At 40.3% G+C, this 26,540-nt stretch overlaps 1 protein-coding gene across 1 annotated transcript in view; it reads left to right on the forward strand.

Annotated features, from left to right (window-relative positions):
• Positions 1-26,540, forward strand: part of LOC144634232 (uncharacterized) — a 60,306-nt gene that overhangs the window by 14,001 nt on the left and 19,765 nt on the right. The window contains exon 5 of the mRNA XM_078493136.1: positions 7,139-7,264. Within this exon, the coding sequence (XP_078349262.1) occupies positions 7,139-7,264 (126 nt within the window). The remainder of the gene's footprint in view (positions 1-7,138; positions 7,265-26,540) is intronic.

Raw genomic sequence — 26,540 nt, forward strand, 5'->3', positions numbered from 1 at the left:
AGAGAAAAAAGCTTAAGGGGTAAAGTACTTATAATCACCATTGTGAAACTGTAGTTGCTTTGACAAGTTGAAGCTATTTTTGTAAATAAAAGGGGTAACGTCATTCATGTCACGCAATGTTTTTGTGGGAAGCTTTGAAACTAGACGCTTTGCTGGTTTCTACAAATAGCAGTGTGATCTGGCGGTACAATTTTTTTGAGGCGGACTCCACTTTAAAACTATTTTTTATATATATTTAGCAAGAAGTATGTCGATTTTCATTTCCGCACAGTTGGGCGTCAAAGTCGCCTGTCACAAAGAGTAGAATGTTTGCACAACTTGGTTTGGATATATTTTAGATTTGACTAGTGACGTTAGTAAGACACTTCTCAAGACGTCAGCAAAACATTGGCAATGTACAGTATTGTTGTGAACTTGAATGGAATTTTTTACGAGATCAGTAAAGCTATCGAATGAAAAGATGACTTGAAAATGAAAACTTCGAATAATTATAATTAAATACCAATTGAATTTTAGATGAGAAATTCCGGAAGTGACATCTGTGTTCAAAATAGGAATTTTTGTACAACTCAAAGTTCCGAAAAAAAAAGACCACATGTTTTTTAAAAATCACAGACAAACATGATCAGGAAAACAAAACAGGCCAATGGGTTTTATTCACGAAAATACAACTTTCTTAAGGAGGCTCGATGTAGTTTTTTTAGCCGAAGGGTGGTTGTTTTGAAAATTAAAATTATCTAGGAAGCCAATGTTCGATTTTTGCTAAAATACACCATAATGATCAAATATGACCAAATTTTAATTTTTTACTCGTCACTTTGTCACAAAGGTTACCATAGCAACCATTGACGTTATCTTTTGTTCTCAAACAAGCTTGGTTTTCTCGAAATCTAGACTGACACTTGGTATTCATTTTTTGATATGTTCAAGTACAGTAGATTTACTACCTGTGCTCAAAATTTTAGGAAAATCTGTAAGAGCGTTTTAGAGTAAATCAAGATTGAAGTTTTTGGTATTTTCTTATAATTTCTTACAATCGGCAGTCGATATATTTTAACAAATTAAAGCAAAAAGTCTTTCGCTTTTTGTTAATGGTCTTTGATGGTGTAAGTATTTATATTTCAGTGAGAGAAACTGTGCTCAAACAATACGAAACAATTTTAAGGCGCCTTTTTTATATTAAAACGGTGTTATTCTGAAAATTTCATTCTTGATTTACTTGAAAACGCTCTTACAGATTTTTCTAAAATGTCGTCAACAGTTAGTCAATCTACTAAACTTTAACATATCAAAAAATAAACACCAAGTGTCAGTCTAGATTTCGAGAAAATCAAGCTTGTTTGAAAACAAAAGAAAACGTCAATCGTTGCTATGGTAACCGTTGTGACTAAGTGCCGGTTAAAAAATTAAAATTTGGTCACATTTGATCATTATGGTGTATTTTGGCAAAAATCGAACATTGGCTTCCTAGGTAATTTTAATTTTCAAAACAACCACTCTTAGTCTAAAAAAAACTACATCGAGCCTCCTTAAGAAAGAGTTTGTAAACAAGACAATGGAATGGAATTACATTTCACACGAAACTTGCATACATTTGAACTTGCAAAAAAGAAGTATCTCTGCCGAGACATAATAGCGAGACCTTACATTAATAATTATTGTATTCCGATCTGATAGTTATTTTTTATGCATTAACTATTTGAAAGTGGTTCTCATCGATGAAAACAAAACGGTTTTTCATTCACTGCTTGAAGTATTTATAGACGTGAAAACATTCGCTTAATCGAATTACATTCTGCACGAAATATTTTGTATCCATTTGTCCCAAAATTTTGAGGAAATTGAAAACTTTGTGGACAGTACTGCATAAAAGCAGTTCATAGAATTGAATAAAAAGATAAGAACCATATTGATAAAGGAAATTTTAAAACTTTATTTTGGCTCATTTTGACGAAATTCAGGATTTTCAAAGACTGCCAGTAAACGGCTGTATCTTGTCTGTCTCTAACGATTTTGCTACGGCTTCGAACGAGCTAATTTTTCAACATGATATCATGGTAGCGGGCAGAAGTCGGTTTGTTCTGAATTTTTCAATACGGTGTACACGTTACAGGTCAATGTACAGACCCTCTGTACAGTAAAAAACGTTTTGGGAAGAAACCATTGTGAACTTATTTTCCAGATTTTCTATGTTGATCAGTAAAATTCCTTAGTACGACATGGGGTTTGTTATCAAGTTCGTTAGTACGTTTAATACTGCAAGGTGTATAACCTCAGAGAATTATTATCAAGTGTGTTTTGTTTTATTAGCGGTTTATACTCTAAGGTCTTGGTATGGGAGATCAAAATTAAGGTAAATTTCTGTCATTATCTGATTGCTTGGCACAGATTAGTACGATACTGAATTGGTTAGGAAATGTAAACAAACATTAAATTGAATGAGAGTAGAAAGGGAGGGACAGGTGGGGGTGAAAGGCAAAGGAGATGGAAAGGGAGGGAGAATTAAAATCCATGCTTGGTTATATCACGCAACCTTTGACTTCTGTTGTTTTCTCACAAGAACAAAACTTAAGGTGGGGTTCTACCTGAATTTGAATGGAACTTTAAGAGATTTAAAGAAGGGATTGAAGAAAAGAATGGAAACACCTCCAAACAGTCGACCCCCTCGCAAGAGCACTCCGGGTTGTCAGGAGACTGTTTGATATCCGTCCACCAATTTTTAACTTAAAATTAAAATTTTAAAATGACATTAAATCTCCAATATTTCATATTTGTTTAAATTTTACTAATCCTTTGAGAAAAACTATCGCTTCCCAGACATCCCCCAAAATCGTCCAAAAATTAACAAAATACTGCAAAACAAATATATATGGGATAAGTAAAGCTTTTTTGGATTCCTTGAAACGCGGCTGAAATGGTTTTCAGTGTTTTCCAGCCCTTATACTTTGGGTCAGTACTACTATTCTTCACCAGTTGCTATTACAGTAATGGTATGAAACAAACTTACCTAATCATTGGTCAATAAGTTGTGATCATTTTCTTGACAATAGGAGTTAGGAGTTGTATACTGTTCCATTAAAGTGTAAGGGCTGGAAAATACTGAAATGCGTCAGCAACGTAAAGCGTTAGAAAAATTGGTCTTCAGGTAAAAACCCCGCCTTTATTAAGTATTGCGAAAAGGCTGCACTTTGCTAAGTGTTACAAACTTATATTTTCTAGACGTCTAACTCAATCGTTTATTTGTATTGTGCGAAATATATTTTTATAAATTGAGACCATTATGTCATTAAGTAATAATGCAATCTTGAAAACATTCCAGATTTTCATTATTAAATAGAAACACGAAAAATTCAAATTTGGGAAAACAAGCCTGTCAAAATGACGTTGCCATGGTTACAAGTTACTGAAACAATAACTAATCCTACCAAATTATTGCGAGATAAATTTTAGATAAACGCGAAAAGTTTGGCAGCGTTTAGTTGAATCTTGAAAAAGTTATAAGCGTCCAAAGTCAGCGCGGGGCTCAACCCCCCCCCCCCCCCCGGCCTGAATAGGTCTAAGTGACTGTTTTTCCAGTGATTAAGCGCCCGATTTTAAGCTTCTCAAGCTTCTCAAGCTTCTTGTTTAAGATTGGATTCAACAGTGCACACTTCCACCCGTCAACAAATAACAACGTAATAACAACTAACGTAATAACAAGAAGCTCTTAGAGCTTAAAACTACGCTGGTCACGTGACCACCCTAGAGGAGCTATGTGGGGGGATAAAATTGCACCACCCCCTCCCCCCCCCCCCATCCCATTACACGCGTCAAAAAATGTAAGAAAACACCTTGTGCGATATTTCATGGTTGGCTAGTTCCATCTGCAATTAATTATTTTGCTAATGCTGGCCAAATTACCTCGATCCTGATCCGTGAAGCCAGACGATCTATTAAATCAGGATCCAGTGTTGTATCGAATTCCTGTTTAAACATTGAATTACTCGTTCCAAGAATGGAATATTGAAGCAAATAATTAGTCAAATTTGAGAGGAACGCGAATTTTTTCCTTAGGGAGTTAATTTAATTACCAATGAATTAAATTTTACAAATCAGGGCATGTTTGTCTCGGTGGTTTTCCTTCCGATTTCTGGAATGCTCTTGATGGCACAGCTTGTAAAATAGATAACGCTAAAAAAATAGAACTTTTCACACTCAACATGCTAGGTTATGTTCATGCTAGGTTATGTTCAAAGTTTCCTTTTGTAGCAGATTTATAGCTTTTAAAACATTGCGTGATTCTAGCCGATCGTCATCAATGCCTTATGTTAGTGAAACTTGCAACTCTCGCACATTCCCGACACAAACGTAATGGTGTTAAAATAAATGTAAATTCTGTCCCGCTAAAGCAAATTTTTCTTTCATAGCATGAATTTTAGTATTTTCTTTGATTCAAACGTTTCAAAATCGAATATTTCACACTAAACATTCTTTGTAAAGACCGAAGTATAAGAAAATGTCCCATTTGTAAATGATTTGTAGCTTCTAAACATTGCTTGACTTGAAGCCTGACCAAGTGGAGGTTTGGGACAGGTCACCGACAAAACTAAAAATAAACAACGTGCAGAGCAAGAATAGCGCAGCGCAGTTAATAATAATGAACTTTATTTTTTTCCAAGAGGGCACGGTAACGAATCCTGCAATCTGATTGGTTCTTAGCGCGGGCAAGATTCTCCTATCTCTGCCCGCTTCCACGGGCCACGGTAACGCTTTCGTGAGTTTAATTTCGCGGCGAGACGAACTAGTCCATGACAGTTTTGCTCTCCAAAATCGATGTTGTTGCTTACCAACCGTTGTTAAATTTGTATGGGAAAATTAGCAGTGGAATAAAAGGCCTTGAAGTTCTCCAAAAGGCGAGTATTCATGATCTTTATTGACAAAATGAAGTTATAGTTTTATGTTCGTGGTTTGTCGATCGATGTTTGTGCATTCGCACTGATTTTCACGCCATTGCGGTTAACTGCAAGTCGGCGGGTATACAGACTCGATTTATCCGTTCAAACACCTTGCTTTTCTGCTACTTTTCTCCAAAAACGGATACTGCTTATCGCCATTCAAGAAAATGAGATGCTTTATTAAAAAACGGTCAAATTTATTCCCGCAATATTGTGTCGTGTGTAGGCGACCAAACTACACATTTCAGCTTCATTCAGTTTCACTTTCACAAACTTTTTATCAAAACAGAATACTGTGGGAATGAACACAAATGTTTTTGACTCGTTAAATACAAATGTAAATAGCTGGAAAATATGTGTTGTAAGTGCTTTCTAGTCCGAAAAGTAAGTTTAATTAACTGAAAGAACTCACAAGCCGAAATGGAGTTCAAAGTGTTTCGCGACTCGCTGATTTTTTATGATCTGTTTTGGTTCTACATTGTGCTTTTTTCTTGCTTTTCTGATGAACTTTACCTTGAGTACTGTTCATTTTAGCGAATTTAATTTGTTTGGCAGTAAGCCGTTTATCTTCTCGTGTTCAAATCGATATCTCACGAGTTAATATAGCAAACGAATCATTCTTCACTCTTGCCGTAGACCTACTAGGATGCGCGCGGATAAGAAAGAAAATCTTTGTAGGTTTTTTTTAATCAAACACATTAGAGGTGGAAAAAAAAAAATAAGTTATTTACCGGCTTAGGGTCAGTCCGTATAGTGAAAAACTGTGACCGAGGTCTGAAAATGCAGGCCGAGGGCAGCATTTTCAGGGCCGAGGTCCACTATACGGACACTATACGGACCTCCCAGCCGGCAAATAACATATATTTATTAATTTGTCAACAATCATTCTAGCTCACTGTACACTTTGCTAATGAGGGACACTTAATTGCACTGTCCTAATACGAAAACCTCAAAACCTCAAAAATCCTTGTAAAATAATAAACAAATACTTTCTAAGACTTCTATTAGTACCTAAAAAATGTTAACAATTATCGCTGATTAATGCATTCAAGTCCATTGTTCTTATGCGATTTTTAAAGACGTTCAGAGTTTCTGATCATTTTACATTTTCGGTCATTTTTGCCCACAAGGGAGGCCCTAGATAACCTATACTGTGTCATACGTTATTTTGTGTTTGTCATACGTTCCTTGTGCTTTCGTTCTACGTGCGATCGTCGCTGGCATTTGCGCATGCGTTTGCGTTTGCAATTGCGTTGCATGTGTGAATTAGCCTTAAGATCATCCACTGAAATAGAACCTGCACCGATATTTTTGTCAAACATTGCCTTCTGATTGTTAATCTTATAAGAACGTAAATTTTGAAATAAAAATTTGGGTACCCATGCTCGTTTAGGAGCAACAGCACCTAGTTTATACCCAATAAATCCTTATAATATCACCATTATTTTAGTCACAATTGCTTGCTAAATTCACATTTCCAACGATTTTTTCATATTCTACATTGAGAATTAGTCCGTTTTAATTTTACAAGAAAATTATTACTCTATAGGAAAATGATTGGTCACCGTACTCGGTTTCAAGAAAAAGACGATTTCCCTCTCTGGCGATGTCCAGCGCCGTAAAGAAAAAGCCACCATTTTTTTGCGCGCGCTAATCACGCGTGAAATTATGCGCAGTAGGGATGTGCAATGCACTACTAGAGAAGAACCTTAAACCGTATTCGTCTGTAACAATTTCACGGAATGCAGACCACTTTAGAAGAGACTATGCAAATAATGTTTTTGAATAAAATTATATCCTCACGTTTCATAAAACTCACACAGTGTACACTACACAGCAGATTTTGTATTGGGACTCCCCTCCCCCTTCCCCTGAGTTTGTATGGGCGGGCGGGTAGTTGGACGCTGACGTCAGAACTGATGTGTTTACCAATTTGTCTTAGGCATGGTGCTCCGCACACGCGCGCTTTTTTGGCGCACTCGGGAGCTCCGCTAAAAAGGTGAAAATTATGAGCTTACCATTGCCAGTCCTCAATCATTGGCAAGTAATGCCAAAAATTGCGGACTGGCAATCGAAAGCTCGGAATTTGAAATTTTTAACCAGAGGACCTTTTTAATTTGTTACAACGATTTAAGGGTTTCATGTTCTCTCGCGTCCAGTAACATCCAATTAATAGTCTTGTCCATTTTGATTTCTCCTTGCAGCGGTTGATGTTTTAGCTGCCTCTATAAACTCTGAGTTTAAATCCTTAAAAGATGGCACAACTTTCAGAAGTTACGAAGACAATGCTTGCAAAAATTATCCCAAGTTTTGCGGTCTCCCGGCAAATGGTAAGCAGGATCCTATGATTTGAATTTGCACCGAAAATTTTTAGAAATAATACGTACGATATCAAAGACAGACGATTGTCGCAACAAAAAATATGCTGCGATGGTTTACGATTACACGATACTGTAAAAATCGTCAGTAATGAAATTTCAAGAACAATAAAAAATAAAAACAAAAAAATCAGCGATAAAATCCAACAATGTTTTGGAGTCGTCATGACACCATGTTCAACTTCAATAAAGGGGCGCTGACCCACTTAGCTCGGCAAATTAAATATGAAACAAGAATAGAAAACCGCAAAATTTGACAGATATTGCCAGAACAAGTCATGTTAATTAAACTTTCGACCCTTAGTTCGCTTCACTCAGTTTAAAACATCCAAAACTATAAAAACGAAAAGAATCACTTCAACACGAAAGTTTGCCAGGACTTTGTACCCAGAACCTAACCAAGCCTGCTCTGATACAGTTTATAGTTACTGATTGCCAAATTCGGATATGCACAATTCAATTAGCACACTGCGTTGGCATCCTGTCTATAGAGTGTGTTCAAGGCGGCCATATTCGAGGAGTGAAACGATAAAATTATTTTTCTTTTGGAAAAAATCATTTTTATGCAAATATCTTTTATTGATTGACTCCTCCAACATGGCTGCCATGAAAACACTCTATAGATCGAGCAGAGGTTCAAAGGCCATTGTTCGAGTCTCCTATTCCTGGCGTCTTATTTTTTCTTTTTTTTTTTTGTTGTACCGTGATCAGCATTAAGAACCATTAACCGAAAGGAAAAATCAATAACTCATCCGATGATAAAAATCAAGGTTTTAAATCATTCGAGAATTCCTTTTGTTTACAATAAACCCCCGTAACTCGAGCTCAGATAACTCGAGCTTTCCCGTTAACTCGAACTAAGTCCTGTTTTCCTTAGATGTAACCCCACTTTTCAGTCATTTTTACTCGGATAACTCAAACTCGGATAGCTCGAATTCCCCGCTAACTCGAACTAAATTTCGTTTCCGGTGGTTACAATTTACCCCAATAACTCCAATTTTGGTTCTTGCAACTCGCCACAGATGTCCACTGAAATATCTCGTTAGCTCAATCACGTATTTGACAGTCACATCCCGATCTTATGAGTTATCAAACATTCACAGTACTTTATTTAATATCATAAGAATGCATAATCGTGTGACAATTTCTGATGAGATAAGTTTAAATTCCACGTGCACTGTGCTGTATACTGAAGCTAGGTAATGAACGTTTATTCGTTTGTCTCACGATAGAATCGCTTTGGGATGTTGATCGCGACGTTTCGACTGCAATACTGCTAGTCTTCATCAGGCGATGAGGTCGATTGTTTACGCGTCGTTATTTATGCACGTTGGTTTGCTGTGATTGGTGCATTTCGATCCTCATTATCATTCCGACTAACACATGGCCAGAAATCGCGGACATCGGATTCGGCGAATTTTGATGCATCGTACATTTAGCGGTCACGAAAGTTGGTAATAGCCGCTGATTCAAAAGCGTGACTTTGGGCTCATAAACATCGACGAAGACACAAGAATGAGGCCTACATAGATGAATATTTTGTGAAGTGGGGAAACCACTGGTCAAAAGTATTGCATGATAAAAATAATGGAGCAAAAGAGCTTTCAAACGATGGCTTTTGCAGCACAATTGGAGCAAAGACGGCTGAAATATCGCAGTTCAAAGACAGCGGAATTTGGATTTCAATATGGACTGCCGCCTGGTTTGCTTTTCGACGATTTACGAGATTTTTAAAAGCAAAAAGCAAAGCGAAGAAATCAGCACCGAAGGTGAAAATTGGCCAAATAGTACATCATACGGTACTTATCCTCAAACGAGGGCGGCACTTGGGATATTCAGCGAATGTTATCTGCTACGGCGGATCAAAATCTACTTGGGTTGCAAATATTGGATTTCAAGCCTCTGAAATATAGAGCGTTGTATGAGCCAAGCTTCGAAAATAAACATCGATAAAAAGCAGGGCCAGTATCATTTGTTGATGAAAAAAAACTAATCAGAATAGCCGAAGGACCTTTCAAGAACTCGTGAAGAGGGCGGCACTTGTTCCCGGTAGGCCAGAACTTGCTCTGTTTTATTTTGTTTTATTTCTCTCATACATTTCCTTTGAGTGTTTGGCGGCCATATTGCCAATTAAACTCGCGCGTGCGTCGTGGCGTTGACCGGAATTTCTGGCCATGAATGATGTTCCTCAGAGGTCCTCTTTGTAGTTGAACGGCCGTTGTGCTTTCTGATCGTAGGCATCGATGCTTCAGGAATTTCAATTCCCGCTATCTCTATTGATGTCATTAAAATGAAGTCTTATTTGGATAGCCTCTTTGACCCTGCGTGTGTATCGGTGAGGGTCACGATCGATAAACTTGACTTGATTCCATAAAGGAATATGCCCCGTTTCGTTTGCGTGCTCCAAAACTGCGGAGGTTTGTGTATGAGCAAGCCTTATGTCTCTGTCGTGTTCTTTTATCCTGTCTTGCATCGCTCTCCCTGTTTCCCCTATATATACTTTGCTGCATTCAAATGGAATTTTGTACACAACACCGTCTTGTTTGCCTAGTTCTAGGGCGTCTTTCGGTCGTACTAAGTAAGACCGAAGAGTTGTGTCAGATTTAGAGACGGTGGGAACGCCTTGTTGTTGTAGGCAGCGGCGAAGAACCTCTGATACAACTTTAATGTAGAGTAAAACCGCAGTAGATTTAAATTCCTACGTGGGTTCGTTGCTGACTGTTGGTCTTGTGGTCTTAGTAAGTTTTCGAGAAAGGGAATGTTGTTATCTTTCTCGGTTTCCATGGTAAAACGAATAGTGGGCTGTTGGTTGTTAAGATGTTGTAAAAAGCCGTCGACTTGGTCTCTATCTAATATTGTAAAAGTATCATCTACATATCGCTTCCATATCTTAGGTTTGTAGATCGCACTTGCTATTGCACGCTCCTCAAAATCTTCCATGAAGATGTTGGTTATAACCGCGGAGATAGGGCTCCCCATAGCGGCTCTGCCCTTTTTGTTCGTAGATTGATCCATTGTACTGGAAATACGTAGATTTCTAGATGTATTTTATGCTGATCGCCAGTTTATACCAGTGATCTAACGATCACTGATTGGCCCTTCAGGGTAAATAAAGTTTTTATTTTATTATTATTTTAAGTGGATCGCAAAACAAAGTTTAAAAGGTCGGCTATTTGTGTAGGTGTTAGGTTTGTGATGTCGGCAAGACCGGGATCGTTTTCTAGTTTGCGATTTAAAACATCTTAATAACCAACAGCCCACTATTCGTTTTATCATGGAAACCGAGAAAGATAACAACATTCCCTTTCTCGACACGTCAGTTATAAGGGACTCAAACGGCCTTCTTACTGCCAGTGTATATAGAAAGCCCACCTCCAGTAAATTGAGACGAAACTCTGTACACGAAGAACACTTTATTATCCGCGAGCGAAATAGAAATCCCAAAGACGCTAAACCAAGCGGGTTCCTATTTAACGACCTAATTATGCGCGGCGAGGGAATTACAACAATGGCAGAACGATTAGCAGAGCAAAGCTATGCAAGCTATGGCGTGACTTCTTCTTCCTTCTACTTACATGAGCAAAATAACAAGCGAATGGCGAAGCAGAGCTAAATTACAGGCAAAAGAACAAATAAACGGTCATGAACGCTGAATGAACGCCGTGTTCCTAGCACGAGCGAGGTTACACAGACTAACATAACTTCAAGTCTATTAAGATGAGCTTAACTAAGTCACATAGTCTTGAAGGTAAGCTGGGCGGCGGGTCGAACGGCTAGACTGGCGAGGCCCAGAACTTGAGGACGATTCAGAGGCAGAGAATACAATGTCGTCAGGACACAGGGATGGGTTACCAGGCTCTTGGCGCTCCAAGAGGGGACCAACTGTAAACGACTCAGATATGGCAGGCTCTTCAGGAACCAGCGAAGGAACTGGACAGGTATCAGCTTGAGCATCTGGTGGAGCAGAAAACTCTTCAGGAACTACCGAAGGAACCGGGCGAGAACTTTGAGAGGCGGGTGCAGGAGTTAGCTCCTCGTCAACATTCACATGATCACTGGGTTCTACGTCGAAGCAATCAAGGGGAGGATCCGCGCTGAAACGACGTAACAATTCAGACGAGGGTACCGCCTGGTCTGGAATACGATAACACTCCGACAGTTTCATGCGGTAGGAGGTGGAACGTTACTGGGAGCCAACGAACTTCCGTACGTTGCACCACAAGCCATCAATGGAAACCACGAGATACCGATCACGAGCACGGGTCTTCGAAGCATCAGAAGTAATGTAAACCAGATCGCCTACCTGCACAGGTGAGGATGTGCGGGGACTGCAGCCAGGAGCTTTAGATCTCTTACTAGCAGGATGGTCTCTAAGGCGCGAGGAATGTTGTTGCTGAAGTAGAAGAAAATCAGACAAAGGAATCTGTGAGTGAGTGAACTGATTACGTTGAAGCCACATCTCTCGGGCAGACAATCCTCTGTTACAGATACGAGTATTAAGATTGGTAGTCGCCACATCCAAAGAAAGTAGGGAGACAGGCCCACTTTCAGGACAGATGCAAAGAAGCTCATCACCGAGTTCAGCATCACATTTCTCCGCGACGGGATTCTTGTTAGGATTTTTAATTCGACCAACCTCTACAACGAAGCCATACTGTCGATGAGTTGCATCGTTGGATAGAGAAGCGAAGCCTGGAGCGGGATCTACTCTTATGACAGAAGGAGGGGCGGCCAAAGGACGCATCTCAAGGCACAGTCGGAGAAGGCCCGAGCGAATGGACTCGCGGCCTTCATCATCCAGTAGGCACGCAGCAGGGAAAGATGTCGCATTTTCACGAACGACGAGTATCAGCTGGTGGTAGCGCTTTATGATGTCTGCCGCGAAGGAAATGCCGATGCCATCTGGGGGATCAGAGGTAGACTGCTCGACAAGAGTGGAAGGAACCTTTTTCAGGGAAGAGCACAGGTGGCAACATTGGAAACTCCGATCCAGGGCCTTGTCCAAATCTAACGCGAAGAAGTAACGCTGTAAAACCAGTTTCATTTGGTGGCGGGAAGGATGGTTGAGCTTCACATGCAAGGCAGACAGGAAGCCATCTATGACTGAGCGCGGGATGACAATACATTCACGGGGCTGGGCGAAAGGTTCGTCACGTTTCACAACGAGGAGACCATCACGAGAGATTGAAACAAAGTTCAAGTAACGCTCGACGTCTTTGATGTTCGTTAATTTCTTTGACGGGCGTGTACCCTGCTTAAGATGAGGGTGAACACGCCTGAGGTCAGGGTACTCTAACTGTGTCTATAGCCAGGTAGAGCGGCTTGTGAATGGCAGGGAGGCTTGTCCAGACAGCACACCGTGAACAGATATGGGACGTACAGCTAGGTTCTTAGCCTCGGAGACAAACGAGCATACTTGACATCGGGGGTCTTGACAGTCTGGGGCGTTTCTGCTAGCGAAATCAGATGGCTTGTAAGCGGAGCCAGCTAAGTGGAGCAGTGACACCTGATAACGACTGACGGTGGATAGGAATGATGTCACGCGAAGGCTGGAAGGAAACTGCCCAGGGCACAGTTTTTCAAAAGCCTGGACGCAAGGCTATCGGTCAGAACATATGGCTAAGACTTGGCTTGTATGATGTACGGAGCAAAGTGATTAACAGCCGCCACAATGGATAACGCCTCTATTTCACATGGCAACCAAGATGCTTGATGCTTTTTGAACTTAGCACTAAAGAACCCGGCAAGATGGAGTTTCTGGTTACGAAGGACATAAAGGGTGGCACCGAGACCACTCATCTTGATGGAACCGTCGGTAACGATCCAGAGCTGATCCTCGGGCTTGGGGAGAACGATGGAACTGTTAGATGCAAGGGCCTCTTGACAGGAGTGGAAGCATATAAGTAGTTCATCAGACCAGGCGATCGTGTCCAGGGATTGCTGTCCTGCTGTTAGCAACTCGAGTGGAGCAAGGAGTTTGGCACAACCACTTTGGACCCGGCCAAGTATTTTGAAGGAACTAATAAATGCGCGGAGACCGCGGACGTTCCTGGGAGGTTCACAGGATGCTGAAGCAGCTATGCGGTGCGGAGAAGCATGGATAGAACCTCGGGACCATATCCAGCCGAGAATAGTGGTAGAGGCTGGACAAACAATGGTTTTCTCAGCTGATAGGCGAAGGTTGCAACGGTCTCGAGCAGAGAAGGTCTTCCGCCAGTTTAAAAGAAGTTCCTGTGGAGTGTTCCCACCGCAGTATAAATCGTCTGCTATCTTAGCAACGCATCCTTTTCGAAGGAGGTCGCTCAGGACGCGGCGCATTAACTCTTCAAGTGCTGTCTTCGAACCGGGGATACCCATGGCACAACGAGTGTAAACTCGGACCCCTTTGAAGGGGGACACCACGCCGCAATACTTCATGGAGCGCCTTGCGAGAGGGATCTGGTAGAACGCTTGAGACAAACTATGATGTACTTCCAGCAAGCAATCTTGAGAAGAGTGGAGTCAACATCGGGCATTAAGGACGGTTGGGGTTTACAATACCGGCCAACGTCAGTGAAAGCTGTAACCAGACGAAAGCCGCCATTCCTCTTTTTCACCAAGAAAGAGGGGTTTAAGTACTCGCCGACAGCTTTTAGATCCTCTGGACGGCGGAAGATGCCTTGGGCCTAGAGCTCGTCGAACTTGCTCTGGAGCAGGTCGAGTTGGTCCGTGAGTACTGGGGGACACGACCCTTGCGTTGGGGTGGCTCGACAGGACCCATGTTTACAACACCTTCAATCTGGCCAGCGGCTCCATTATACCCAGGAATGCGGTTGTCGAAGACAAGCTGGAATTCTTTCAGGAGAGAAACAGAGGAGGCTTTATCGGAAGGCGACAACAGGCCATCAGGATCCACGCGGACGGACTCAACAGGAGAGTGGGGCGAAACTGTAGACTTGGAAGGTTACGTGGAGGTGCTTATCAAAGGGGGCTCCGGAACTGGATAAGAAACAGTTAGGTGTGCCTGGCAGAAATGGTTATTCTTGCGAATAAGTAAGGGATCCTCAGTGTCGTTGAGGAGTCTCAGCTTACCACCGACGGTTTGGACAATGTCAGGATGGGGCCATGCGTGAGTATGCTTGAGATGACCAGAAGAGACAGAGTCTGCACGGGGTTCTATGGCAAGAAAAGAATCTTTAAGCAACTCCGGGGGTGCATCGACTTCAATGAATTCACCTGGCCAGACCGTGGAGTTCACACTTGGAGCACGAATGAGATAGCAGGCTCTGACGGCTTTGGGGACTTTGAAGACAACCATACGATGACACATCAGTTCCAGCAATAATGATCTCGCGTTTGGGGGACGGACAGCGATGTCGTTGGAAGCCATGAAGGGAGTCCCAGCAAGTATATCTACATCAAGGTCTTCGACGACGAGGGCTTCTAGTCCGAGGGATCTGCCGTGGCGAATCAAAGGAAGGTTGGTCTCACCAACCACAGACAATGCTTGCAGAGCGGACTGGGAGCTTTTAAAGATCCTTGCACCAATATAATTAGCGAGCGAAGCTCTCATCATGTTTGTCTCAGCGCCGGTGTGAATAGTGAGACGTACATGATGGTGATGATAAAAGGCATGGAGGAACGGAGACTGGGAAACGTTAACACGACGAGAAACAGGATTTTACAGGGTGAGAAGAACGCCAGAAGGGTAGCTCTGCACGTTACTAGAAAAATCCTGGAGGATCAGAGAGGCCATCTGGTCGAAGCTGTAGTCATGGTAAGTGTTTTCTTTACAGTCAAGACCAGCTACTTGGCAAACCCGAGACATGAAAAGGCGGTCAGATTCAGGCAAAAACTTGCAATTGCTCAGGAAGTGAGAATTGAAATCCGGACGACCAGCTTGTTGGCAAAGAGGACAAGACGTAACGGCACGTGGTTTAGGCGGAGGTTTGCGAGGAGAGGAGCTGACTGGGCGGTGTTCCATCGGCGGTGCAGAGCGTAGGACCTTTGACTCATCACTGGTATGGAGTTCATCTAGTAGAGGGTCGAGAGCTTGAGAAATCTCAGGCTTGACAGAAGCTACAGTTCTGCTTCGCAGTTCAGTACCATAACGCTGTTTTACGAGCCGAGGGAGACTAGGATGGAGCAAACGAAGCCAGGTCAAAACAACACAATTCTCAAGAGAAGGTGAAAGTTCTGTCAAATTTCCGTTGCCATGGTGATGTCAAGTTCCTGAAACAACATCCAACCCTACCAAATTATTGCCAGATAAATTTTGGAAAAACTCAAAAAGTTTGGCAGCGTTTGGTTGAATCTTGAAAAAGTTATAAACGTTCAAAGTCAGCGCGGGCCTCAAACCCCCCCCCCCCCCTCCCGGGTCTGAATAGGGTTAAATCGACCCCGATAACTCGAATCCTCGCTAACTCGAACTGTTTTTCGTTTTCCTTCAGACTTCGAGTTACTTGGGTTTTACGGTATTAAGTTTTTGGCGGTCGAGTATTTCGATATCGAACACAAATTAGTATAGATAATAGCATGGTTTCTAGGAGTATTTGGGATAAATACTGCGTGTGATATTTCAAAATTCACCAAAAATATCACGAGCCGCGAAGCGGCGAGTAATATTTTGTGTCGATTTGGTGAGTTTTTGAAATATGAGCCGGTATATATTCATCTCAAATATCCCATAGAAGCCATGCTATTTCTTGTTTATTCTACAAGGCAACGGAAGTTCACATTTTTGTAACGCAGTTTATTCAGTCACACAGTTTATTCAGTCATTCATGTTGGTATGTATGTACGCGTGGGTGATTGACTTCACTACAACATGTCACATAAGTTTTCAACTGGGATGAAACTGTTCATGAATACCTGTAGGTATCTTTCGAAGTGGGTGTTGTAAACAGCCCAGTCGTCCATTGAGGTTAAGCTATGATTTGGAACCGATTCTGCTTGTGGAACATTGACTCTGAACTCACCAAGCTTTCGATTAAGCAGCAGGCCGTGATAATAATCTCAGGTAGGGAGGTGCAGCCCGGCCTCCTAAATCCTGACCGTGTTTAAGACACGAACCTCTGATTTTCCTACCCTGTTTAAGACAGAATGCCAATTTTTGATTCCCCGTCTAAGACATAAACAAGTACCTCACTGGCTTTTTTGTGATCGTGGAGTAAGCTAAGAATCAATGCTGAAATTAATGTAAGTCAGCGATACAGAAGAATTTGTGAAAATTTGGCTCGTGGCTATAATTTACATCTCTGAAGGCATATAAGCCCAACCTCTTTCCCAGGGTCTCTCTCTCCCCGCCCCCCAGAGCGAGAGAAGAGAGACCCTGGTTGGGTCTGGTCACGTGCCACCCAGAATCTGGGTGGTGACAAAAAGATTGTTAGAGGGAGGGGCGACTTAGAATGTATTTTGTCAATACTAAGCCCACGGGAGAGCGGAAAGTATTGCCACCAAAATAAACACAGATTTCACATTGCAGTACGGCAATGTCGGACGGTATAAATCTATTGCAAACGGCGGAAAAATCTATTAATCATCCGATAACAGACATCCAAGTTGTTGTGGATTGTGTGGCTCTGTCAAGGCATTTAAACATTGTAAAAATCTCTTTGCGAAAGCTAACAAGAAGTTGCTTGCCGCGGCCGAGGATGTTTACGGATGGCTAAACGGCTGATGAAAGTTTTTGAATGGCGCAAATCGAACATCGCTAGCTGAACGGCTGATGAAGATTTTAGACCGGCATAAGTCGAACGGCTCGAGAGTAGAGCACATATATTTTTGCCTGAGAGAAACAACAGTTGTAATCGTCTGCATTCGTTGTGCAACCATTGTTGACAAATGTGTAACGCATTGGAAATTGCTTTCAGTAGACATCTCGCTCGTCAGAACACTGCCGTTTGAAATGGATGACGCTTGGCACAATTTATAGCGATAAGAATTTCCACGATGTGCCGAGTACTTCGCGTTTACTTTATTAAATGCGAGTAAATTTTCATTTTAATAAAACAAATTAGTGGGCGGTAATTTGTCGGCCGCGTTGATTTGTCTTGGGAACTTTGTAAAGCCGCCGCAAAGACGCAAGGAGCTTTCGATTTGAAGCCTGTGAATAAACTTCTTTCTAGCAAATGATAAATGAAGAATAGGGAGGCGAAAAAGTAAAGCTCTCCGGAGCTCTCCCAGAGGAAAAAAACCTCACAGGCCAGTGTATTCCCAAGGGAGATATCTTTGGACCTCAAATCAAAAACGCTTGATATTTGCATACTGTCAAAGATCGTAACATTTTCGAAAAGCTTGTTGAATAAAACTCAATTCTTGAATAAAACGTGCATCAATAATTGAGTATTATGAAAACGAAGATGCCTTTGGAGCAGAAAAAGAACCGTGACTATTAATGAGGTGTTTGTGAACCGACGCATATTTACTAAGCTCGTAAGTGACCGCCAGCAAATACTAAGCTTCTTTGTTTGTCGTTCGATGCGAGCATAGTTACTATAATGCGAGCGAGTTGATAATTCTTTTGAAAGGATAACTCTAGTTGTTAGAACGGCTGACGATTTTTCAAACGGATATTTCGAGTTGTTAGAACGGCAAATTATCAATCCCGTTCGCGTCTGTTGAACGGTTTTATTATACGAACAGCTATCCCTTTCCAAACTGCTAGCCGTAAGGCACGATTTCGCTGCAGAGGTCACAGTTACAGACGTTACACAGTGTTAATATCTTAGCTTCGGGAAGGGTGATCAGGAATTGCTCGCTGCGGCCAAGGATGTTATGATGAACCTTTTTCACATTGCATCAATCTATCCATTTTGTATGAGCGCGTAGGAGCCTCGCTTGGAATGCGACAAAGGACAACACGACAAATTTCTTGACATTAAAGGACCCCTCCCTAATGTTCTCAATTGTCCATGGGACACGTGACCAGACCCAACCAGGGTCTCTCTTCTCTCGCTCTGGGGGGCGGGGAGAGAGAGACCCTGGAAACGAGGTTGATATAAGCCTATCCTGTTTGACATTTGTCCATGTAACGATACCCCGTTTAAGACAAAAGGGGTGAAATATATACCCCGTTCAAGACAAGAAAGCCTGAAAACCATACCTTATGGGGCCGCACGTCCCCGTTAAGCCCTTATAAGGAAGTGCCCCCCCCCCCTCCCCCCCGCCGGGATGTTATCATCCATTCTTCGTTGGTCATCAATAATGTGCAGCGTTTACCACAAAAGGAGAGAATTATTTTCCAGTGGACGACGTCGACTTGTACTCGTGCTTCTGAGCTGTACATGTTGAAAGAAGAAAGGAATCGTTTTTCATTCTCGTCGCCACGTACAGGTTTCGCAAAGAATCGCGAAAACGTAAACTACACCCACCTCAGTTTTTGTAATTACGAAAACTAAGTTCCCAAGTCTTAGTTTTCGTAATTACGAAAACTAAACCCCCAAAAACAATGAAAAAATAGAAGGAAAGAAATGCTCTTTTATCAATATTAATGTGTTTTTAAAGACGAGAAAACGTGCGCCGCATAAAAAGTAAACAACGACAACATAAAACACGAATAGATCGACTCGGTCGACTCACTGCCGATCGTGGGCGATCATTTTAACGCTACCTTGGGCTACTTTTATGCACTCCGAAGGCCTAGAGAAATAGTTAACACACACAGACCTATTGCAGGCAAGACTGATTGTTTTTAGGCAAGAGTCCGAGCTTTTCTTCCTTTTGTCTCGAAGATTTAGAACCTGAGGATTGCGTGACATACAGTTCAACTCGCATTCCTTTTACATTGGGCATTCTAAACCAGAGAACCAAAATGTTGTCAATTTATGAGCAGAAAGACACTGCTTTATATAGCAGCAGACAAACTGTAATAAAAAGAGCCAAATATGGAAAATACCGTGTGCGTTATTCTAGCCTTTTGATGTCGAAACGGCAGGTTCGCTCGCCGAGTTGTGTAGAAAACCCGTTTCCGAAGAGAAGACTAAGACTTAAGAGCCAAGAAAAAAACTGAGATGAGTTCCAGCAAGGATTCCGAAGACCAAGTCTCCTTGAGGATGATTATGGACAAGCTAACCTTTTTAGATTCAAGAATGGAAGACAACTTCTCACAATTGCACTCCCAAATGTGCGAACTAAGGTATGAATTCAAAGACCAAATTGATGGTGTCAAAGTCAATATCAAAGAGATCGAAAAATCCCTCGAGCACGCGTGGGCAGTGATCAAAGACGTCCAGCAGAAGGCAAAAACTAATAAAGATTCAAAAAGATCTCACCAGGACATGCTGGACAAGCATACATCGACCATCCAAGAACTCCAAGCGGAGATAAAGCAAATTCGTGCTGACAGCGATCAAATTCGACCATACATCACTCAAAGAGACCCAAGAAAAACTTATCGCTTTAGATAACTACACCAGAAGAAAGGAAAATTGTTGGGACATAGTTTATGACATAACAGAGAACGAGCTAAAGTTAAGCACCGAAGATATCAAGTTTCATGCAGTACACCGTGTCGTTAAATCAGCGTCCCAAACTGATCAAGACAACTCTACGCCACCGCGCCCGCGACCGATAATAGCTAGATTTGTTAGCCGAGAACACACAGAACAAGTTCTATCAGTAAAAAATCGGCTAAAAAGATCCGAAACGCCTACATCACCAAAGATTATGCTCGGGCAACACAGGAAGAAAGAAGATCTTTAATTAAAGCTATGTTTGCCGCAAAGGAAAAGGGACGAGAAGCTAAAGTCATTAACCGAAGCCTGTTTATTGACAATCAAATGTTGACATTAACTCTATTCCGGCCGAATTTAGACCAGTAGTCGTCTGAAATCCGTGCCAACCAAGGTATGTTTTGTTATTCCCTTTCCATCGCCGAACGGCGAAAGATTCCAAACAGCCATACGAAGTCGCTGGGTATTCCCTGGGCTTCCAACCTCCGCAAAAGAATGGAAATGTACGTAAATGTATTTGTGTTTATGTGTAGTTTTTTTTTTAGGTTTGCATATTTTGTGCTATTTAGCGATGTTTTTTGTACCAACTTGTTTTCTGAATGTTTTTTTGTTTACCCACAATGTATTCCTCGGATCACTTAGCTCAGAGTAATAGCAATGTATTTACGCCTTCCAAGTTGCACAGGGTAATTGCTCTGTACTGACGTTAAACGTTGGAGGACTTAGAAATCAGAAAAAAAAACTGTCAGTTTTATTTTTTGCAGGAAATTTATTCCGAGCCAAACGATAAAAAAATTTGGGAAAGCAAGTAGGGTGGTGACATTTTCTTTTCACATGGTTCTACTCATAGTAAAGGGGTCTGTATTCTTATAAACCCTTCACTCAGCTTAGCTTCACCAATCGAAAAATCCAGCAAAGACCAAGAGGGAAGGATTGTTTCAATCAATCTAACCCTTGAAAAAGTCAATTTCTCGCTGTGCAACGTCTATGCTCCGAACAATAGCCCAAACAATAGACCTCAGGACGAGGCTCCTGGGAATAAACTATAGAGTTTGTGGGGTTTATTCCCCGGAGCCTCGTTGTGATGTCTATTGTTTTAGGCTGAATTTTAAAATATCGAAATTGGGCTATTCACAACAACAATAAGTGTTTTTGCATAACCTGAATGAATATTTAATGTATAACACGGATGTAGAGATTCTCATTATAGGTGGGGACTGGAATGTCACACTACAATCACTAGACAAAAGAGGCGGCATCCCATGGAAAGCATCTACCTATAGGGACAGCGTAATTTCAATGATGGAAGAATTAGAACTAATCGATGTCTTTAGGAAACAATAACCGCGCAAACCGTGTTTTTCCTATGAATCAAAAGCGTTGTAGGTAAGTTCAAGAATAGATTTTTTCCTTGTCGCACGACCATTGACCAATTGGGTTTTGAACATTGAAACCAAGGCTTCTAATGCGCCGGATCACAAAGCAATAAAACTCACTTTAAAACCTCTAGGAGTAAAGCGAGGACCCGGACTATGGAAGTTTAATAATTCGCTTGTTGAAGATGAAGAATACGTAAAACTGATAAAAGAAAATTATCCTATTATAGGTGAAAAATACCGAGAACTGGAAGATAAAAGATTATGCTGGGAGCTCATTAAAATGGAAATAAGAGGCCTTACCATTGCTTACTCGAAGAACAAGGCTAAAAAGCAACGCAAAAGCGAATCAGACCTTCAAATCCGTCTAGAAGAGCTAGACAAACAGATTGCTGATAGCACCGACTCAGCGCTTACGAACAATGCACTAACCGAAAAGGAAATCTTAAAACAAAAACTTCAACTCTTCTACGAGAGAAAAGCGAACGGTTTAATACTGCGTTCAAAAGCAAGACGGACCGAAAAAGGTGAAAAACCAACCAAGTATTTCTTCAATTTGGAAAAGAGAAATTACATCAGAAAAAAGATATCAGAATTACAACTTTCGGACGGGAAACCTTCAAGAAAGGAGGATGAAATATTAAAGGAAATCGAACGTTTTTATGAAAAACTGTACACATCCAAAGGGAATATTGATGGCAATCGGTTCGAAAATTTCGTTCGAAACTTAGAATTACCTAAGCTGCGAGATGTAGACAAAGAGGAGCTAGAGGGTGAAATTACCACGGATGAATGCAAAGAAGTTCTGAAGTCGTTTTCGAGCGGAAAATCGTCAGGAGAGGATGGTTTTACCTGTGAATTTTACAATTGTTTCTTTGAATTATTGGGCGAAGACTTAATCAATTGCTACAATGCAGCATATTAAACGGGCGAAATTTCAATCTCCCAGCGTAGAGGTACCATCACTCTTATACCAAAAGAAGACTCAAATTTACTTAAACTCGCAAATTGGAGGCCGATCACTCTATTAAATTTGGACTATAAAATCGCGTCAAAAGCCATAGCTAAAAGAATAGAAAAAGTACTGACACTTCTCGTCAATCCAGATCAAACTGGATTTATATAAGGAAGATAGATCGGTCAAAATGTTAGACTGCTTAACGACATCTTAGAGCAAACAGAAACCCAGAACATCCCTGGGATACTCCTCCAATTAGATTTCCGTAAGGCATTCGACACCATTGAATGGGAATTCATCCAGAAAACGCTATCTCTTTTTAACTTCGGTGAGAGTATCCAACGATGGATCTCTACATTTTACACTAATCCGAAGAGCTCTGTTTTAAACAACGGAAACTGTCAAGAGGAGTGAGGCAAGGTTGTCTCCTGTCTCCTTATTTATTTATTTTGTCGGTGGAATTATTGTCATGCAAAATAAGACAAGACAAAGAAATAGAGGGGATTCGAATCTTCGAAAACGAAATCAAAATAAGCCAGTTCGCCGACGACACCTCACTATTATGCAGCTCCTGCAAATCGGTTCAAAGAGCGATTGAAGTGCTAAATGACTTTGGTGACGTTTCCGGTCTGAGACTGAACCCAACTAAAACTAAAGCTTTGTGGCTGGGGCCATGGAGAGACATCGACGATGAGCCTTTTGAATTCCAGTGGCCAAAAGATCCAATTAGAGCGTTAGGAATATTTATATCTTACTATCACAAACAAAACGAGAGAAAGAATTTTAAAGCAAAAATCGACAAGTTAAGTACTATTCTCGATCTTTGGCAGTCCAGGAGTCTTACTTTATTCGGCAGAAGTCTTATGTCCAAAAGTCTCGGAATTTCACAACTGGTGCACTCCATTTCGATTCTTGACACACCCCCTGAATGTATCAAAGATATTAACTTTCTTATCTTTAGGTTTATTTGGAAAAAAAGAGCAAGATAAAATAAAACGTAAAGTAATGGCCCTCGACTATAAGAATGGAGGAATACAAGATCTTTTAAAAGAAAATGGCAATTTTTTTTACTTATCCGGAATTTGTCCGAAAATACGAGCTTAAATGCAATTTTCTAACTTATATGCAAGTTGTCTCAGCAATCCCAAAACATTTAGTCAAAAAGGCAAGGGAAAAACCTCTAGAAAAGAACACCTTTCTAGCCGTAGATGCTTTCCAACTCTCGCCCAATACTGTAATAGACCTACTCAAAATGAAAAACAAAGATTACTACTGGCTCATAATTAACAAAGTCAATCAAGAGATAAAAGCTGAAGTGAAATGGTCTCGAGACTTACATTCGGAAGAATTTTGACTAGATGATCTTTTCAGCCGTGTTAAAAATGTTTGCAAAGAAAACAAAATGAGATAATTTTATTTCAAACTTATTCATAGAATAGTAGTGACCAAAAAAGAGCTTTTGTCTTCGGTATAGAAGACGACATGTTTTGTTTATTTTGTCAAGAACCTGACTCAATAAGTCACACTTTCTTATATTGCCGCTGGTCAATTCAGTTCTATTCGGAGGTTAACAAATGGTTTAACAAAGAAAATGACACCACCTTCTCGCCAAGCCCCGTAGAAATACTGTTCGGGAAAAAATCAAGCAATTGCTCTCAAGGCTCGTTTTAATTGTTAAGGAAATTTAACTATACACTCCTGTTTGCCAAATACTATCTATATACGCAAAAACTACTCAAAAAAGAAATAAACACGAAAGAGTATATTAGGAAACTCACTTTAAAATATCAAATTGAAAAGCTATTTTGAGCAGTTATCAACGCTGTTCTCCAGCCCTCTCCACTACTCTTACTGTTAGTCATAAGAAGAATACTGTGTGGTAAATACTCCCTTTTTGTCTTTCTTTAATTTTTATGTATGTATTCTTATCTTAGTGACGTAGGTGATACTTTAAGCTACCTCTTAGAACGTAGTAATTTTGCATTAGAATTTCAAAAACATTGTCAATAAATCAATGGTTGTAAAAAAAAGAATAAATAAGTAAATAAATACTGTAAATACTAGTGTTAACCGCTGCTGTTAATGTAATTCCGCTCTAAGTATATAATTTCATTTTATGTAATTATGCATCGACGCCAGATACCGCTAGTAATGTATTAAGTAACTCTACTGTAAATAATGTCACTGTATTGTATTCTAAACAACCATGTTGTCTTGTAATTTAAGAAGTATTGTTACCGTATCTCTAGGTTTTTATTTTTTTTTTTGTTCTCTATGTGTGTACTGAAATGAATAAAAAAAATAAAAGAATAAATTAAAAATATATAGCAGCAGACAAAATCTTCGGAGACGACTAGAACAGTAGACAGAACTTGGGTCCAACGTAGACTTTAATCTGTAGCCAAATAATATTTTACAATGAAGTTCTATTTAGGCGAAATAACAGGATTAGGTAATATCATCAAGAAGTCTTAACTAACATTAGATCATGCACTTTGTAAAATACTAGTGGCTATAACGGAATTAATCTTTTACAACATTAATTACTTCCAAAGCAGTGCAGGTGGATAACAGTTAAACAAAAGGCTAGTGCAGCTTACAGTTACACTTCAACACCAATTACACTTATGATCCAACACAACAACGGGTAGTGGTTACGGCTTACTAACTGTGAAAACTAAAAGAAATATCTTCTACGTTGGCTTTTCTATTTTTTTTTTGTTCCTGTATTTTCTTCCCTCACAAAAGATTCCCCATTTTAAAGATTCCCGCTTTTAAAGATTTCCCAGCCCATTACCCATTCCTCTTTCCCCGATTTCCAATTCCTTTTTTTACTAATAGCCTTTACTCCTTGCAAGAGACAAGGGGAACTTGGCAAGTCCTTCGTCTTCCTGTTCTCTCCACACATCGTTTTGATGCGACCTACAATACCATTTTTCTTTTAAATTTCTCCGATGTTGCCCGGGTTGAAACAAGACGCATCAGACGATGGCACCACTCGCTTTTAAGAAGATAATCTGTCTTGATGTACTAGTTTAGCAAAGAATCGCAATTTCTCGAGGTATTTTCTCCACATTTTGACTTTGAATAAAGTAAGATAGTGCAAAACCAAAAAGTATTATTGGGGAAAAGGGAAAGGCTATGAAGAAACAAAAATTAATAAAGGAACGATAAATCACTGAGAACATTTCGTTTTGGACGCCGTACTTGAATTCGTTTGTAAAGGATAATGGTAACAGTAGTTTAACAATATGGATTTTCAAAAAAGACTCGTTCTACATAAAGAACATGTAGATTCGAACAACAATTTATTCTCTTAAATTTTTTTGAATTATAATCAAATTATGTTAGGCTACTGCAGGATTATGGAAAATAGTCTCCAAAAAATGCAAGTTTTAATTGATCTGTTTCAATTTGAACAAATGGGCTTAGCTTACAAGGCGAAAGGGTTTATTTTCTAGTTCAGCTTCATTCTTGTAACAGTGATAGTGAAATTGCCGCCTTCAAATTGTACATGTGCGGTTTCTGTATAAATGCAGCACACGGTCAAAAAAGACCAAGACGTAGACTTAGATAGTTTGCGTTGCCAATCTTGCTATAAATAACGGAACATAAAAAACAAATTCAGTACAGGCAGTAAAGCAAGTAAAGGAAAAAGTCCAAGAACACAATGTTTTGCAGATAATAATGGATGGTATGATTTTAGTCAAAAGCGCTGACCAATAATACTCTTTGGTTTTGCACGATCTGACTTTATATTCGAAGTCAAAATGACGACAAATAAGAAATTGTGATTTTTCGCTAAACCAGTACATCAAGTCAGTTTATCTTCTTAAAGAGCGAGTGGTGCCATCATCTGGAGAAAAACAACGTAAATTGTGTTCAATCCAAAATGGAAACTAAACGTACCTTGTCGTGGCTTGCTGACTCAAGTCCTCTCAGTGAAGTTAATATTGCTAAGCTTGCGCAGATATGCTGAAATTAGCCAGACTACAGTCACTAAAGGTGTATATACAGCAACGCGATGCCCTGAAAAAAGATACAGGCACTTGACTTTGTGTTTAATAAAAGAGCTCGATGAACGAACCGACGCCATTTGGCAATGGTGAACTGGAGAAACTCTTCTGTACTCTTGTATTTTGATCGATATTGCTTACAAAACAAAGACTAAATATGATTGTTTTGATTAGAAAATGACTCAACAGATAAGATTCTTTGCGACTGAGGGCAGTTTCAGTGTTGCAAGTGTTTTTGTTGGTGACCAGACAAAATAGTAATTTCGCTAAAAACTATCCTATACATTTAATTCTTAGTGGTCACCAGTGTAATACAGAACGAGAAACAGGTGCTTTTTTTATTTATTTATTTTTTTTATTTTTATTTTTTTTTATTAATGCTTATAACAATGCTTACAACAATACAATACACACAAGGAAGGAAAAAAACAGGTGCTAAGGAGGCTG

Source organism: Oculina patagonica, chromosome 1, assembly GCF_052425735.1.
Source record: "Oculina patagonica isolate OP01 chromosome 1, crgOcupat, whole genome shotgun sequence".
Classification (NCBI taxonomy): domain Eukaryota; kingdom Metazoa; phylum Cnidaria; class Anthozoa; order Scleractinia; family Oculinidae; genus Oculina; species Oculina patagonica.